Below are 18559 nucleotides of genomic sequence, written 5' to 3' on the forward strand. Positions count from 1 at the left end.
ACATCATCTCTTCCTTGCCTTTTACCATGAATCCTACTGGCTGCTTCATGTAAATTTTTTCATCTAGGTCACCATGAAGAAAAGTTGTCTTTACATCCAACTGTTCAAGGTAAAGATCTTCAGAAGCCACTAGACTTAACACTACTCGAATAGTAGTCATCTTCACAACTGGAGAAAATATCTCGTTGTAATCAACACCATGTTTTTGCTGGAAACCTTTCACAACCAACCTCGCCTTGTAGCGAATTTCTCCATTTGCTTCAAATTTCATCCGATAAACCCACTTGTTATGCAACGCCTTCTTACCTCTTGGTAATTTTACTAACACTAAAGTGCCATTCTCATCAAGTGAATTTATCTCATCCTCCATAGAAAGTTTCCACTTTCCTGAATCATCAGCCGCTAGTGCTTCCTTAATATCCTCAGGTTCGCCTCCATCCGTAAGTAATAGATAATTCAACTTGGGTTTGGTTTAGGAGATCTTCATACTTCTTTTCAAACTGTAGGAATAACTCCCACTACTGTAGAAGTTTCTTCAACTTGTACTTCTCTTCCATCAGCAACATCATGCTCTTCTTGTTCCGCACTTCTTCCAGAATCATCATCAATATCGATATACAACTCCTTATCGACGTTGCTTGACCTGACATCTTCAACTTGTGTTGTATTCCTGTCCTTGTACAACTCAATCTCATTAAAAGTGACATCTCTACTTCTAATAACTTTGTGACCTTCATAGTCCCAAAGTTTATACCCAAAAGCGTCAATTTCATAACCAAGGAATATACGCTTCTTTGCTTGAGCACCTATCTTAGACCTCTCACCGGGACTAAGATGAACATAACCAACACAACCAAAAACTTTCAAACAGGAAAGATTTACCTTTTTTCCAGTCCAAACCTCTTGTGGTATCTCCATATCTAATGGACTACTAGGTGTCATGTTAATTAGATAAGCAGCCGTCTCTATTGCATGTGCCCAGAAGCTCTCGGGCAAACCAGACTGCAACCTCATGCACCTTGCACGTGCATTCAACGTCCAATTCATACGTTCTGCTACTCCATTCTCCTGTGGTGTCCTTGGAACTGTCCTCTCCAAACGAATTCTATTTGTAGCACATAAATGTAAGAATTCTGTTTTGTCATACTCACCACCGTTGTCTGACATTAGACACTTCAAATTCAGACCAGTTTCTGTTTCAACCAAAGATTTCCACTTCTTAAACACTTCATACACCTCGAACTTATTCTTCATGAAGTAAAGCCACACCTTCCTTGAGTGATCATCAATAAAGCTGACATAATACTGGAATCCGATGTGAGATGCAACATCAATTGGTCCCCATACATCCGTGTGAACCAAATAAAGTTTTGCACTTCTCAAGTCTCTTCCTCCTCTGATGAAACTAACCCGTTTTTGTTTTCCAAGAACACAGTCTTCACAAAAACTCATATCAACAGACTTCACCTTGGGTAGATATCCTCCCGAACATAGAATCTTCATGTTCTTCTCGCTCATGTGCCCTAATCTTTTATGCCATAAGTTAGTGTCTTCACCACTACTAGCCACTGCTAAATTAGTTTCATCTGAAGTCCGGTGTAGAGTATTGACTCTAACTCCTCGATCTAACACCATAGCCCCTTTCTTTACTTTCCAATTGTGTTTCGTTAACACAACTTCACAGTCATCATCACAAACTTGGCCCACAGACACCAAGTTTTTCTTCAAATTTGGAACGTGTCGTAAATCCTTCAATTTCCATGTCGAACCGTTGACTTTCAAGATCACATCACCCAAACCAATGATGTCGCATGCTTCACCGTCACCTAAGAATACTTGGCCATAATATCCTTCTTTATAAGAGATCATAATACTCTTATCACCCGTTGCAAGGAAAGAAGCTCCCGAGTCTATAATCCAAGACTCATCTTGCTTGTCCTTAGAGAGTAGTAGAAAACCTTCCGTAATCACCTTCTTGTTATCAACAAGGACCTTCACCGGTTCCGCAGCTGCAACTACGTTGACCTCTTCTTGATTACCTTTGTTTCCACCATTATTAGCACCTTTGTTTTCAGGACAATCACGCTTGAAGTGTCCTACTTTCTTACACGCCCAACACTCAACAACACCTCTAGGCCGGGATTGAGATCTCCCCTAGATTTTCCTCTAGACTTCCATCTGGATTTGTTGTTGTTGTTCTTATTTGAACTCCTGCCTCTATCTTCATCATGCATACTTAAGGCCGAGCTTGAAGAACTAGAAACATAACCTTGTTTTATTCTTCTCTACTCTTCAGCGATCAACCTTTGTTGCACATCATCAAGTTTCAACTTCTCGCTCCCTGCAGAATTGCTTAGGGTTGTCCTTGCAGTCTCCCAACTCTTTGATAATAACGACAACAACCGTAAAGCTTGAACTTCATCATCAAAAGTAATACTAACTTTTGAAAGCTGAGAAATAATTGATTTAAACTTCCCAAGATGTGCTGAAATCGCTTCGCCTTCTTGCATCTTCAGATTAAATAATTGTCCACACAACATAATCTTCCCCGAGGCTGATGACTTTTGATACAACTTCTCAAGTTTATCCATAAGATTCTTCGTACTAGTTTCCTCTTGTACGTTATTGTAGACTTCCTCCGTTAGACATCTACGGATCACGGCTACAACTTGCGATCAAGAGTTTTCCATTCATCGTCTTTGCGTTCTCCTTTTTCGCAATTCCACCCAATGGATCAGCAAGGTCTTTCTCATATAGGTAGTCTTCCATCTGAGAATTCCAAAACGCAAAGTTCTTCCCATTAAAAACTTTAACCCTAGCTATCGTACTTTCGTTATTATCACCCATAACTTCCACTCCAATCGTACTACGATAAACCCTAAAGCTCTAACCCGAGCTCTGATACCAGTTGTCAGGATTTTCTTAGGGAATCACTGACAACCGCGGAATAACGGATCTTGAGATATTATGATGAATAATAAGTAAACCAAGCACAAGCAACTATAATAATACGAGAAAGATAAATCAACTCACAAGACACAAGATTTATAGTGGTTCGACCAATACATACAACTTGTATATATTGTCTACGTCCACTTCGCGCCACGCCATCTCAAATCCACTATGAAGAAAAACGATTACAACGTCGTGTGAATCCCAGCAAACCCTTGGTTACACCGCAACAATTACCCGAGACGATAACCTTGTCTCTTGTTCCTCACCAATATGCTCTCACAACGAAACCCTAACTTTAGCCCTAAAAGCTATACAAGAAATCTCTCGCCGATCTCTTAATCGTTTTCTACACAATGCACAAATTTTACAAGGCCTAACTACCTATTTATATAGGTTACAAACTTGACCACCAAGAATTCTAACGGGTTTAGGAAACCCCTTCCCTAAATAACCACGGCTAACTTTAGAAAATGATTAATTAGTCTTCAATAACTAACACTTTCAAGGGGGTAAATGCTGCAGCTTCACATACAGAAGCCATGTCCAGAAGAGCAGACCATTTGTTATTTTTAGATTTTTTAACAACGACATATTCAACAACTCCAAACGCACCAAACAATTCCTTTAACCTCTCAGCACTATACTCTACAAAGAATTCAACCTTTATCTTTTTCTTACGATCCAAAGCTTGCATCTCATTGCCAATTATTTTTTCCGTACTTTCTTTCATCTCCTTATTATATTTCTCCTCCTCATCTTCTCGAGCTAGTCTATCAAGATCTGGATCAAAAGCAGCACGTTCTCGCTCATGGAGATCCTCCACCAGCTTGCGCTTTTTTGAATCACATTGTGATGACTGACGTTGACGTTGAACACGTAAAGTTGCATCGAGCTTTTTACGCTGTATTTCATCCTTCAGAATTTGGTCGAAGCGTTTACGCTCTACTTTATCCTTCAGAGTTTCGTACGATGATTGAAGTTGAAGAAAATTACTAGTTGCATTAGGATCATCAGGACGTTTGTCTGGATGTAATTCTAGGGCTTTGGTTTTATAGGCTTTATTAATGTCCGCCTCAGTTAATTTGGCTCCTTGTTCACCTGATGGTAACCCTAGAACAACATAATGATCTATGTGTATCCCCATACTACAAATTTTCTCTTAAACTAAGCAAGTATATTAGAGCTTAAATTGGAAAAATACCTTTACATGAAGAGTAAAATTGATGGTGATGCGCAACTTGAAATTAGGCATTCAACCGTTCACCGAATATCTAGATCGACAAGAGGTACGCACCAAATTTCATACTCGTAGAAGAGAAGAACGAGAAAATCGAGCGGTAGCAAACAAGCCCAAAACCATTGCCCGAAAAGAATGGAGAACAGAGCCCTAAATAAATAGAAAGACCTTCAATTAAAGGACTCTTACTCAAAAAAATACATTACAAGGCCACTAGTGGGACCGACCATTCACCCAAATTACTCCTTCGGAACTATTTTTTTAGACGGTGACAGACCTAGGAGTTTTTTTTTTTATTTTTGGTCCGAGTTCAGTTCACTGAAACCAAATAATTATTTTGAATGACACCGTATTAAGACCAATGAATTTTTTTTTTTCATTTGTTTCTTTTTTTTCTCACTTCTAAATAACACCGTATTTAGAAGTGAACCTCCATTTATTTCAAATACTTATTAGATCCAATGCCATATCCGATTTATACGCTCATCCCCATATGTTAGAATAAGGAAAAATTGCAAAATAGTGCATACTATTAGGACCCGGTTTACAGAGAAGTCACACTGTTACAAACTATTAATAAAACGGTCATACTTTCGTTAAATAGAGAGTTAAGTGGTGACTCACAGTTACATATGTTAATGAAATTGCCCACATATCCTTCCAATTTATCCATGCCTTTACTATAGGTTTTTTTTTGACGGTGATGCTATTTGTAGGTGGTGGTGCCGCCGCTTACATATCGGCATTTAGGATTGTTAGAACACATTCAAGATCGTTAGAACGCATTCACCCTAAGGATCCATCGCTTCCCCGCCGGGGTTTAGCGAAGATTCTTAAGTTTACACCACCACCACCACCACATCAACCAATTAGTTAAATGAGAAGGATATCTTGGGGAGGGTATTATGGGAAAAGTTAACACCATTTAATTCAAAAGTGTTAAATTGGATGGAAGTGTGACCATTTTGTAAACGAAATGTAAAAATATTGTGAACGGATTACAAAAAGTATGACCATTCTGTAATTTGACTGAAGAATAAATGCAGGTTCCAAGGGATTCCATCTGTTAAGGACTCCTAAGTTTCATTGAAGGACAAGCTGGGTTAGAGATGTAAAATGTTTTCGCCTAGAACAACACAGCCCACAAAGTTATGTGCTTAGCATTAAAATTATAGATATATATGCTATGTTGTGTTGTGTCAGAGGGCGCGTTTATCGTGTTGTGCCATGTTATACTGTGCTAGCATTCTCACTTTGCGTTTTTCAAGGAATTTTTTTTTCAAATATTGTAGTTGAAGGAAGTCCTACACTACACCCCTCATATGATTTCATTATAAATCAACTCATTTTTAGGTTTACACTCTTAATTTTATTGATCAATCTTTGAATGTTCTTACAAGAAAAGATAAAGAAATCAAGAATGACTTCTGCTCTAGACTTTCTCTCTCCTATTTACTTGTTTCTTACTCAAAAAAGATCTCTCCTTCTCTTTAAAACTCGAACGACTATTTACAAGGAAATACATAGTGGATGACAGCTAATCTGTCCTTTATTTTCGGGTATGGCCTGCGACGTTCTCGCAACCTTACAAATATTAATTTCGCAAGCTCTCTAATTTTCGCAGGACTATCACATCTTTCTCGTGATCTTAGGTGACGTCACTTATTATATTCTTCCTGAAATTTTTCTGCGATGCTATTGTATTGTGTTGTTGATAACTTCGCTGAAATATTGTTGTCGCGAGATTCTGATCCTACATCTTGCCTCTTCTCATATCTTTTCTGCGAAGTAGAGAATGATGTGAGAAGTGTCGCAGATGTTCTCCTCTTCATATTCTGCATTTATCACACGTATTCTTTCTTCCATTTATTTCTCGACACGTCTTTTGTAACCGTTGCTTTTTAACCGCTTATATCTTTCCGTATTAATCCTGTTTATTTTATCGAGGATAAATTCCCTCTATGTATATTCCTTCTCACTCTCTTCTTCTTTCTTTTTATTTTCTATGCAACTTCATCGTTCTTATGCAAATTCCATTATTGCAACTTTTCTTCTTTCTTCTTCAATCTTTTTAAATTCTTCTTCATCTTCATACTATTTCTTATGCAAATCTTCATAGTTCGTAATTTTCTGTAATTTTCTTCGAAACTATCTCCCTGCTATTGTCTTTCATGGATTCATCAAGGTTAGTTTTCTTTTTTCTTCTTTATGAGTTTTGCTGAAATTGATCTTGTTTATTGCTTTATTTGATGTTGTTTATGTGATTCCCATACTCTTGTTATTTCAGCAAAAGCGCCTCCAACACTAGATTTACAGTTCAGAACCCTAACATTCCCAAATCGCAGCATAAGGTTGTTGCGCATAAAAGAAAGTCTGCGAATGAAAAGGTAGCAAGAAACACTATCCTTTTCTAATAACAATATTTTTTCCTCTGTTTCTTATCTGAATTGTAATTCGCAGGGTGATAAAGATGTTAATAAACCCATCAAGAAATCTCGCCACCTTAAAACTGTTCCAACTTCTGTTCCCTTCCACTTACTCATCTATTCTAAATCTTCTGCGACATCTTCGCAAGATAAACCTTTATCTCCAATTCACGAAAAAGCTGCCTTAGACTTCATTTCTTCAGCTTACCTCCCAATGATTGAAACCCCCCTTGTTGATCCTGCTGTGAATGAAACCTCTTCTCTTCCCATTGAGAATGTTTCTCAACCTTCTATCTCTGCCAGTTCTCTACCTAAGTCTCTTCCTCTTTCGAAAGAAACCGTGGAAGAGATAGATATTGCCTTCAAAGTTTTATATGAAGTTCTGGATGATGTCAAAAAGTCTTCTATTGATCCTATCAAGTCTAATGTTTGCGAAATTCTGAGCAAGCATTTGGATTTTGACAGAGCTGCTTCGCAGAAATCTTTGGAAAAAGAATGTAATGCTCTTCGTCTCGAAAATCAGAAACTTTAGAATATTTTACTGGATCGTGACAATCTTCGCAAGAAGAATGATGAATTGAGAGGTATGATTTTCTTATCCGTGTCTTTAATTTGGCTTTTTAATGGTTTTATCCTTCCCATATTTAATTATCCTTGAAATCCCTCTTTCGCATGTTAAGCTTTAAACCAGAAACGAATAATGGAGAGATATCAATTTGAATCTGCTGTTGAAGAAGCCCGTGTTGATAAAGAAATCTTGATGGATCAATATAACCAATTATATAACCTCTATTCATATTCTCTTGATCATATAAATAATCTTACCAATGAAAATACCCAATTAATTCAAAAACAAGATTTATTAAATAATGAAGTATCTCGTCTTTCTTATTCTTTAATTAAATCTAATTTAGGGATGGAAACTTTATCAGATGAGAATAAAACCTTATCCAAAGAGAAGAGAACTTATTTAAACAAGATGGCGATATCTTCGCAACAACTTAGTATTCTTCAAAAAGTATGTGATGACCAAGAGCAATATCTTCGCTCTTTGAGAAATGAACTTAAAGAAGTAACAGAGTCATCTATCGCTGAAAGAGATACACTCATTCAAGGTAGAATAGCTTTAAGTGTAAAGGAGAATCAGCTTAAAGAACAATATTCCAAATTAGAAGAATCTTATTCTTCTCTTGCGAAGAAAAATGCCTTTCTTATTTCTAAAGAGAAAAATCTTCAGTCTCGACTTAAAGGTTTAGTTGGAGATAAATTTGATGACGCAATGGACCGTTGGGAGAATAGTTGTCTATCCTTGATTCAACACCTTATTTCGCAAAAGGAAGGTAGTCATAATAATTTGACTGCCTTAATTATCTTTTCTTTGTCATATCTCTCTGAATTCTTTATCTTAATGAAATTTTGTATTATATCTTTCGCAGAGTCTGAGAAGAATCTTCATTATTCCATTTCTGTTTTGGAGGCTAAATATGCCAAAATTCGCAAAGAAAATGCATTGCTCGTCTCTACCGTTACTGGTTCTCGCGACCGAGCAGAAAAAAGACTTGATTATCTAGCTTATTTTAAGGATATTCAAGATAAGAATCATCAGAGAGCACTTCTTCGCCAAGTTCATCTCCGGGCTGAAGTCCTTGTAAATGACATTTTATTGTCCAACTCTCTTCCTACTACATCAATTGATCCTTTAGAAGTAGATAATGATGAAGTTCCTCGTCCTGCTGATAGTGATTATGATTACGAAAGCGGTGCAGAGGATAATTTCTTGGAAGATGAAGAAGATATTCCTCCTAAAGAAGCATCTGCTGGTGTTAATCAGAATGAGAAAGAAATTTCTCCTGAAAAAGTAATTGCTGGCGATAATCAAGATGCTAGTCAAGGTGGAGATCAAAACCGAAATGAAGGAGAGGCTTGCGAGAATATTGGCGAAGAATTTCTGTTATCTCCTACTACTGAAATTAATACTGAAGCTTGAGCTTCTTATATAGCTTTTTCTTCTTGAACTGTCTTATTTTTATCGCTTTTGCGAGTTACATTTTTCAACCAACCTTGGAGTCAACTTTTCCTTTTAATATTTTCTTGATGAGAAAGATAATGCTTCTTGTGTATTGATTTCCATACTTGCCTCTCATTATCTTTCTTGTAAAAAATAATTTGTTACGAATACTTATATATATTTTGTTTTATCATATGGTCTTATTTTTCCTTCCTAATTGAAGGTCTTATTATGCCACCTCTTGTCATTGCGACAAAATCGCAGGACGTCCTTGCACTTTCAGCAAAAACCCATTGATCTTGTCTTAACTTCTTCTTTTGTATTATGGCCTCTTTAGGAATGTTGCGACAATATGACAAGCCTAAATATTCTTGCGAAAATAAAGTCCCACGACATCGTTGTCTTGCGACGAAATCGCAGGACGTCTTCGCACTTTCATGCGAAAACCCATTGATCTCGTCTTATCTTTTTCTTTTGTATTATTGCCTCTTCAGGATTGTTGCATAAATATGATAAGCCTTAATATCCTTGCGAATAAAAAGCCTCATGACATTTGCGTCTTAAGACACTTATCAGCTCCCCAATGGAGGGTGCCGCCCTTATCTCCCCCCTGGTTTCCCCTTCAAGGAGGCGTACTTCTACCATACAAGGTTAGCTCCTCCCATCCAGTCTTAACAACAACCAGTTGTTTTCGCAGCTTCTTATCCCTTTTACCTATATGGATTATAGTTACGAGACTGCACCCTAAGTGGGGTTTTCTTCAGGCCGAGTGCAGTATAAGCAAGACTTGGCAAGAATGGAAAGGTACGCTTCAAACGTCCCTGGCACTCTTGACTCAACCGTGTACCTCGGCTCCTTGACCAGATCTGCACTCCTTGGGAGAGTCCTTATTACCTTAGTCGCCCAACCCAAGTCATATGCTTAAGTTGAGAATCCAAGGTGCCTCTCCCGGATGGACTTTATTGACCCCAAATCTCCATGATTCAGGTTTCGGTGGCGGTGTAGCCTTTCCCTGAGCCATGCAACAGGTACCCCCTAATATGACGTACTTTAGGTCTTACATTTGCTTCTTGCGAAATTTTATTCGCGAACTAGGGTGTACGTCATAAAGGTTCGCCCCTTTCTTTTATATCATTGTTCTGTGATTATCTCTGCGAAAATTTCGCACATCATGATCTTGTTTTGACATGATTAATCCTGCAATTATTCTTTCAGAATTCATGACTTCTCAAAGCTTCTTACGGATAATATATTTTTAAGTACAACCTGTTCCATGGTCTGTCTAATCTATGACCAACATCTCTTCCTTCTGGATCCATTAATCTATAAGCTCCTGTTCCAAATATCTCCTTAATGATGTAAAGTCCATCCCATTTTTTCGCTAATTTTCCACCATTTTCTCGCTGATATATTGGTGTTTCTCGCAGAATTAATTCTCCTAGTTGAAATTCGCGTATTTTGACACGTTTATTATATTCTCGGGCTAATCTTCGCTGATAATTCTCCATATGTTGTAAAGCTTTTTTTCTTCTTTCTTCTAATTCATCAAGTTTATTTAAAATCAAGCCCGCACTAAGATTTTTCTCCCAGGCTCCTCTTTTTGTTGTCGGAATAACAACTTCTGTTGGTAACACCGCTTCAACTCCGTATGTTAAACAAAAGGTGACATTCCAGTAGCTTCTCTTCTAGTTGTATTATAAGCCCATACTGGATTATGTACTTGTTCGCACCATGCTCTGTGATGTGCTTCTAATTTATTCTTTAATATATCTGCAATTATTTTGTTTGTTGCTTCTACTTGCCCATTAGCTTGTGGATACAAAGGAGTAGACTTTCCACATTTTATCTTGAATGCATTAAGTAGCATTTCTATATTCTGTCCTTCAAATTGTTTCCCATTATCAGATACCAACTGTGCAGGAATTCCGAATCTGCAAATGATATTTTCGAATATGAATGTAAAGATATCTTTGTCGCGAATATGTTGTACTGCCTTCACTTCTGTCCATTTTGTGAAATAATCTATTGCGACTATTAAGTATTTTCTTTGTCCAGATCCTGGTAAAAATGACCCCATAATATCTAAGCCCCACTTTCCAAAAGGCCATACACTAGTTGAAGATGACAATGGTGCTCCAGGTGCATGTATTTTCTTCCCATGTCGCTGACAATCTTCGCAACGTCTTGATATTTGTTTTGCATCTTCATGCATATATGGCCAGTAATAACCTTGCATTTTTGCTCTATGTGCCAAAGATCTTCCTCCACTATGATTGCCAGCATCCCCACTATGTAACATTTTTAGCACCTTTTCTCCTTCCTCTCGTGTCAAACATCTGAGTGATGGTCCATTAAAGGATTTTCGGTATAGAAACCCATCTCTTAATTCATAATTCTTTGCACGGATTTTTAAATTGTGTGTTTCCAATCTATTTCTTGGTGTTTCTCCTTTCGCCAAATATGCATGAAGTTCCATTCTCCAATCTGCGATATTGTTCATTTGTTCTTCTTCTTCTTCTTCTTCATTGTCTATTATCATCACGTCCACGTCTTCTTCTTCTTTATTGATTGATGGTGACAGAAGTGTTTGCATTTTTATGCATCTCGCAGTTGGATCTATCATCATGCTTGAGATGAAAGCAAAAGCGTCTGCGAGTCTGTTATCCTTTCTTGAAATGTGCCTCCATTTTATTTTTGGGATTTTCGCTGACAATTCTTCAACCAGCTTCGTGTATTTCTTCAAGGATGGTTCATTTGTAGTATACTCTCCTTTTATTTGGCAAATAACTAGCTGCGAATCACTAGTGATCCTGACATTTTCTAGTTTCATTTCTATTGCGAATTTTAAGGCATGTATCACAGCTTCATATTCTGTTTCATTATTAGTGTATGCAAATTCCAATCTGAATGAAAAATCCATTTTTATTCTTTCTGGCGAAATTAAAACAATTCCAACTCCATTTACTTCTCCATTTGATGATCCATCTACCAATATCTCCCATCTATTTGGTTCTGTTAATAAATCTTTTGGATCTCCATGTTCTTCTTCTACATCCATTATTTCTTCTACTGCTTTATCTTCTTCTAAAAGAAATTCTGCAAGAAATCTGCAACAACTTGTGATTTTGGTGAAGACAAAATTTCATATTTAATATCAAAGTGGCCTACTTGTGCATTCCATCTCTCCACTCTTCCCGATCTTTTAGAATTCTTCATCACTGATTCAATTGGTACTTTTGTTAATACCTTTATCCTGTGTGCTTGAAAGTATATGCGGAGCTTAAATGATGCATAAACTAATGCTAAGATTAACTTTTCAATCTTTGAGTAATTTTTCTCGGCAGCATTAAAAGTTTTGCTAATGTAATAAATGGGTTTCTCCACTCCTGCATCTACTCGCAATAATACAACACTTAATGCATGCGACGTCGTCGCAAGATAGATCAACAATTCTTCTCCTGATTCTGCTTTTTGTAAAATAGTTGTATTCATAAGATGTTCTTTGATTCCTTGAAAAGCTTTTTCACATTCATCATTCCATTTAAATTTCGCACCCTTCTTGAGTATATCGAAAAAATATTTGCATTTGTCTGATGATCGCGAGATGAATCTCCCCAGCGAAGCTAGAATCCCATTCAACTTCTGTACATCTTTTATTGTTGTTGGTGTTGGCACGTCACGAACTGCTTGCACTTTTTCTGGATCAACCTGTATTCCTTCTTTTGATACAATGTAGCCTAAAAAATTTCCCGAGGCAACTCCAATAGTACACTTCTCAGGATTCAATTTAATGTTATACTGCCGCATTTGTTCAAAAATCTCCGGAGGGTCTTGTACATGGTCTTTAGCTTCTTTACTCTTTATTAACATGTCATCCACGTATACTTCTAATGTTTTGTGTATCCATTTTGCGAACACCTTCTCTACCATTTTTTGTTACGTCGCTCCCGCGTTTCGCAAACCAAATGGCATTTTCGTGTAACAATATAAACCTCTAGGGGCAAAGAAAGCAGTATGTTCTTGATCCTCTTCAGCGAGAGGGATTTGGTTATACCCTTTGTATCCATCTAAAGATGATACCCTATCATTTCCCGCTGCGGATTCCTCCATTTGAGGAATATCTGGTAACGGAAAACTATCTTTGGGGCAAGCTTTGTTTAAACCAGTGAAATCTATGCAAATCCTGATTCCTTTGTTTTTCTTTGGGACAATAACCATATTCGCTATCCATTCTGGGTATTTAGATTCTCTTATGATTCCCGCCTCAAGCATTTTCTGTAGTTCTTATTCTATTCGGGAATGGTAAGTTGTTGCAATTTTTCTTATTCTCTGTTTAAATGGTCTCACATTTTTGTTAATGTCCAACCTGTGGCATGCAATTGATGGATCTATTCCTGGTATCTCATCCATGTTTCCTGCGAAAACATCTTTATATTCTCTCAACAAGTTAACAGTTCTTTCTTCTTCTTCCATATCCATTTTGGTTCCAATTCTCAATATTAGAGGTTCTTCTATAGTCCCAACGTTTATTTCTTTTGTTGGTTCTGCGGCAGTGTAACTGGGTTCAGGTTCTCCCATTGGTGTTGGTTCTTTTACTGTTTTCATAGGTCCTTCTCCTTCTTCCGAAATTTCGCTGGGTATTCCTTTTCCTTCTTTTTCCCTTATCATATATACTCTAAATTCTTCTTCTTTCTTTGCTTCCTTTGCCAACTTTCTGCAAAATTGTTTCTTTTTTGCTTGTCCTTCATAATGCTTTACTTCAATTTGATGACATAATTTGCATTGTCAACATCTCCTCTGATTTCTCCTATTCCATTTGGTGTGGGGAATTTAATACATTGATGTAACGTTGATACCACAACTTTTATCGCATGTATCCATGGTCTTCCTAATAACATATTATATGGCGATTCCATATCCACCACGCACAACGTTACATGTGTTTCAATTTCTCCAAGTGGAATTCGTACCACTATCTCTCCTTTAGGTTTTATTGTGGATTTTCCAAAGCCGTGAACAAATTATGTTGAACTGGACACTTCTTCATCTTTAAATCCCATTCTCCGGAATGCGTGATAAAATATTATATCCACTGAACTTCCTGTATCGATTAAAGTTCTATGCAATATCCATTCTCCTGTGGATTTTGTCGTTGTCTCCTTCTCTTTTCGCGTAATAGGCACTGTGATAACCAAAGGAGATGTGTGGTTCAAATTTTATTTTGGTATTTCTGTCGCCATGAATGTTATTTTTTTCTTTTCCCAATCTTTCAAGGATGATGTCTTTTCTACCGCCATAACTTTCCTTCCTTCAAAATTTCGTTTATGTATTCTTCCTTTGATGTTTTCATGGAATTCATTAATCATCGTTTTTGTTATCATATTACACTCCAATCTTTTGTCATCTTCATCAATTTTTTTCATCTTTCTTCTAGCTGATTCACTGATTTATTTAATCACTTTCTTGATTTGAATATTCTCAATAACAATCTTCAACTTTCGATCTTCAGTCCCTGTTTCTAGCGCCATTATGTAGTTGCAGGAAATCCTACACTACACCCCTCATATGATTTCATTATTAATCAACTCATGTTTATGTTTACACTCTTAATTTTATTGATCAATCTTTGAATGTTCTTACAAGAAAAGATAAAGAAATCAAGAATGACTTCTTCTCTAGACTTTCTCTCTCCTATTTACTTGTTTCTTACTCAAAAAAGATCTCTCCTTCTATTTACAACTCGAACGACTATTTATAAGGAAATACATAGTGGATGACAGCTAATCTGTCCTTTATTTTTGGGTATGGTCTGCGACGTTCTCGCAACCTTACAGATATTAATTTCGCAATCTCTCTAATTTTCGCAGGACTATCACATCTTTCTCGTGATCTTAGGTGACGTCACTTATTATATTCTTCCTGAAATTGTTCTGCGATGCTATTGTATTGTGTTGTTGATAATTTCGCTGAAATATTGTTGTCGCGATATTCTGATCCTACAAATATTGTATGTGTTATTGTAGACATAAATCAACAAAAGTTTAAAGTAAAGGGTGTTCCTTTATATACCCCGGAAAATATTAATGGTTCCGCATTCGTTAGTTATGTTAGTTGTAATTCGGTTAAAATAAAAATCATGATTTTTTTTTTTGAAATTTTGATAGCGATACCTCCAGTTTTCAGTAGCTAAAAAGAATTCTCAATGTTATATAATTTATTCCAACCATTATAAATGTTTTCTAAGCCTATCTGATCTCTCCATTCATGTCCTTCTAAAGTATGCATCTACAAAGAAATAAAAGGGGAACACCCCACCCTAGAATTTTAATTGAACAGATACTGGAATCAGAAGAATGAAAAGGAAAGATAAATACCCTTACAAGCAAATCTTCAGGTTCATAAGTAACATTTTCTAGGATTTCAAAAACAAGCTTGATGTTCAGAAGGTACTTGCGTATCGTTCAACACTTGGGATCCATGTCTCACCACTCCTATCTGTTTGGCCTCCTTATTTGTTGACTCCATTTCTTCTCTGGTGATTCGTCACCATCGCCAAGGTATTAAATATCTCTTTATTTACCTTAATAATGGAGGAGGTTGTCGTTGTTGCATTAGGAGAGTTAGTGGTAATGGTTGAAAATGATAAATTTGAGAAATCATCATAGTGGAAGGAAATGAATAAAAATGAACCATTTATGTTTTCTTTTCCCTTCCATATGACGGAGAAAGACTAACATATTACCAATACAAGATCTAACAGATTCATATTTAATTCCCGAAAACCTTTTACTCTAAATTGAGTTGCGAGTATCAAAGCTACATAGGAAACCCTGCGTCAAATTTCTAAGCACACTCAAAACAAAAGAAATCCAAAATTTCAAAGAGCGATATTCATTTATTTGCTTGTTTAATCTTCCCTCACTCCCTCCCTCGTCAAAGTAATAATCCATATCTTAAATCCTTCCAGTTACAGAAAACTGAAGATAATAGCATCTTTCACGATGGTTTTCTTTTTTTTTTGAAGGAAAAAAGAGGAAGAACCTCTTTAGATTATATTAATTGGAAGCCATGAACACGATAATTCAAGTACATCGAATACATACAACAAAAAAGTACAAAAATAAAATATTACAACAACATATGAATTGTAATATAATAAAAATACATATCTGTTGATCACAGAAGTAATCGATGTAGAGGGATGGTGTTTTGATTCTGCATCCACCATTTGTAAAATTCTTCTTCTCCATTAAGAGAAAATCCTTTATAAAAAGATTAATTTTCACTAAACATCACTATGACAACTAATTCCAGTAGCCATTGATCTTGTTTCATTGAATCTTGATCATCGTCACACCGAAATTGATTGTCTTCGAAGATATACTTGAATATATCATCGGATTCCAATTGAAATGTCCGAAGGCTATAGAAAATCGCACTAATGGCGAATACTGCATCACGTAGAACAACCATGAGATATCAACAGTAAAACCGAAAAAAAAAACAAACCCTAAAACCTAAAAGCATAAATAATGTGATTTTTTTATTGAAAACATTAAAACCTAATTACGCAAACCCAAATCTACTCGGAAAATTTGATACGGATACACAGATAAAGGGGTGTCATTAATTAGTACTTCTTCGGGGTATACAAAGGAACACCCAAAGTAAAAGGTCAAAAATTGGCTAAAATAAAGATTTTTGTGGCATATTATGATGTCGTTGTTGTAGGGCTTACAGCCCGCGGATGTGTGGCCCAACTAGGAACCTAGGGTTTCCCTTTACATATATATAAAGGATATTGTATCCATGTAAATCTATTATCCTGATAAATAGAAACCTCTCTTTGTCTCTTTATTTTCTCCATATTTTCCACTGCAACACGTTATCATGCACGACTCTACCAACTGGTGCGATTTTTTTTTCTTCGTTCAAGATTGGTTATGGATTATTCCTTGAAGATTAGCGTGGTTCTGATCCTGTTTGTTTATCATCATGGATGCGTTACCAGGTATTTCTTTTGAACAAAGAAATTTCGTTTTCGTAGTATATATTAGGGTTCCACAAACATATGATTATAAAACATAGACCGTTAGATTGTCATGAAATTTTAATATGTTCAACTCAATCAGTCACTACGTACTATGTTAAATGTTCAATCAAATCGGAATATGATGCAATCTCCAAAACCTGCGTTTAATAAAACTGTGTACGTTCAGAAAAACCCTAATTTTTAACAGAGTCGAAAACCTAAGTTTTGATAATTTCAACCGTTGGATTATGCTATAATTGTGGTATGTTTTGTATATCGTTCTTGGTGAGATACTGTAAAAATTTCATAGAGATCCAAACATGGAAATACTCAAAAGTACGTGATATTTCCAACTGTGTCCACAGAAACGCTAATTAGAACAGTCATACGGAGTCATAGATAAGTTTTTAGCTAGCCGTTGGATTGAGTGGAAATTCTATTATGTTTGTCGAAACATTATTATGAAGTAAATGTAAAAATTTCATAATCATCGGAGATGCTTACGATTGTTTTCTGATCACTAAAGTTGGATGATGAAATTTCCAATTTTAGGGTTAACAATATGTTTTGGGCTCATATGTTAATAGTTTCAAGGTTATTACCAATGGGCCTGAGCACTTCATATATAATGGAACATATATGTGGACTTTTGTTAACCATGATATAGTCAACCCAATGGACCAGGCATTGATCAATCCGTTGACTGGGTTCTGATTAAACCAACTCAAATAAAATTTGACCTTTTGGATTCAGAAGTACTTGAGCGCCATTAAAGAGCCTATGATACAGAAGTCAATTGTGTCTACAAGGTATTTACTTCCATCATGAAAAACTTCAACCAATGACGATGCATTGTTCAAAAGATGAAGGCATAACTTCTACGTTTTAAGGCAACACATATTGATTTCAGACGATGGAACGCTCTGAAGGAAGTTTTTGAAACATTCATGAAATTTTTCCCCCGAAAATTTGAATGTTCATTGGAATTTAAAACACTTGTAATATTGGATCAAGTAGTAACAATACAAAGTAAATGTATTTACGGAGCATGAGATAGAGACGTAATTCTGATTCGTTGGAATGAGAGTTGGACGCTTGGTATAAACATTTACTGAGTATGGTACAAGTGATGGAATACAAGTATCATTAAATAGCATCCAACTACAAGATATATAGAGAGTTCAAATGACAACAAACTCACTATATGTTAAAAGAAGGCCATACCCCCGCTTGTCAACTTCAGTGGCAATAAGAAACTTGCCCAATTAATATACTTACATTTTGTTAAGTTTTTATTAATTATGCGAAGAACTAAATTCATAGTTTGTACTTATGAAATGAAAAGTATATCATTTCCATGAGACTGAAATACTCTAAAGCACCTGAGATATACTCATAAGTACTTGAGTTAAAAGGATCATCCGTACATTATGATGAAAAGTATATCATCCTCATGAATTGTAACACTCTAAAGTAAATGAGATAATTTTTCTTTTGTTACGTTATAAGGCCACACCACTTATTACACCCCATAGATTTTATTTTTGGAAGGCCGCTAATTTGTTGGGGCAGGCTAGTAATTGCACCCCCATAGATATTGCTAGACTACTCTTGGAAACACTTTGAGAGCATAGTCCGAGACCATTGAGAGCTAGCATAGTCCGAGACCATGATCGTATAAGCGATTAACAAATTCGAGATACTAGAAGAGATTCAGAACATAATCCTAACGACGAAAGGCAAACATGCAAATTAAAGATAAAAACATTCAAGGAAGAACAGAACGAGACTAAATAGCTTAAAGCAAGAAAATTCAAACAAAAAAAACTGAAAACAAGTAATGAACGTACTGAAATTAAAAGCATGATTTTCAGTGATTAACTTGGTCCATATATCTTTAG

General features: G+C 36.2%; 1 protein-coding gene across 1 annotated transcript; it reads right to left on the reverse strand.

Moving 5' to 3' along the window:
* Positions 1-3433: 3433 nt before the first annotated feature.
* LOC113311768 (pre-mRNA-splicing factor cwf23-like) lies at positions 3434-4099 on the reverse strand. Its single transcript, XM_026560568.1, has one exon. It carries the CDS (start codon positions 4097-4099, stop codon positions 3434-3436), a length of 666 nt encoding a protein of 221 aa, XP_026416353.1.
* Positions 4100-18559: the final 14460 nt, after the last annotated feature.

Source organism: Papaver somniferum, chromosome 9 (assembly GCF_003573695.1).
Source record: "Papaver somniferum cultivar HN1 chromosome 9, ASM357369v1, whole genome shotgun sequence".
Lineage (NCBI taxonomy): Eukaryota > Viridiplantae > Streptophyta > Magnoliopsida > Ranunculales > Papaveraceae > Papaver > Papaver somniferum.

What these genes read in the sequence shown, in the direction of transcription:
- LOC113311768 (XM_026560568.1), bottom strand. Translation starts at nt 4,099, where the DNA reads ATGGGGATACACATAGATCATTATGTTGTTCTAGGGTTACCATCAGGT.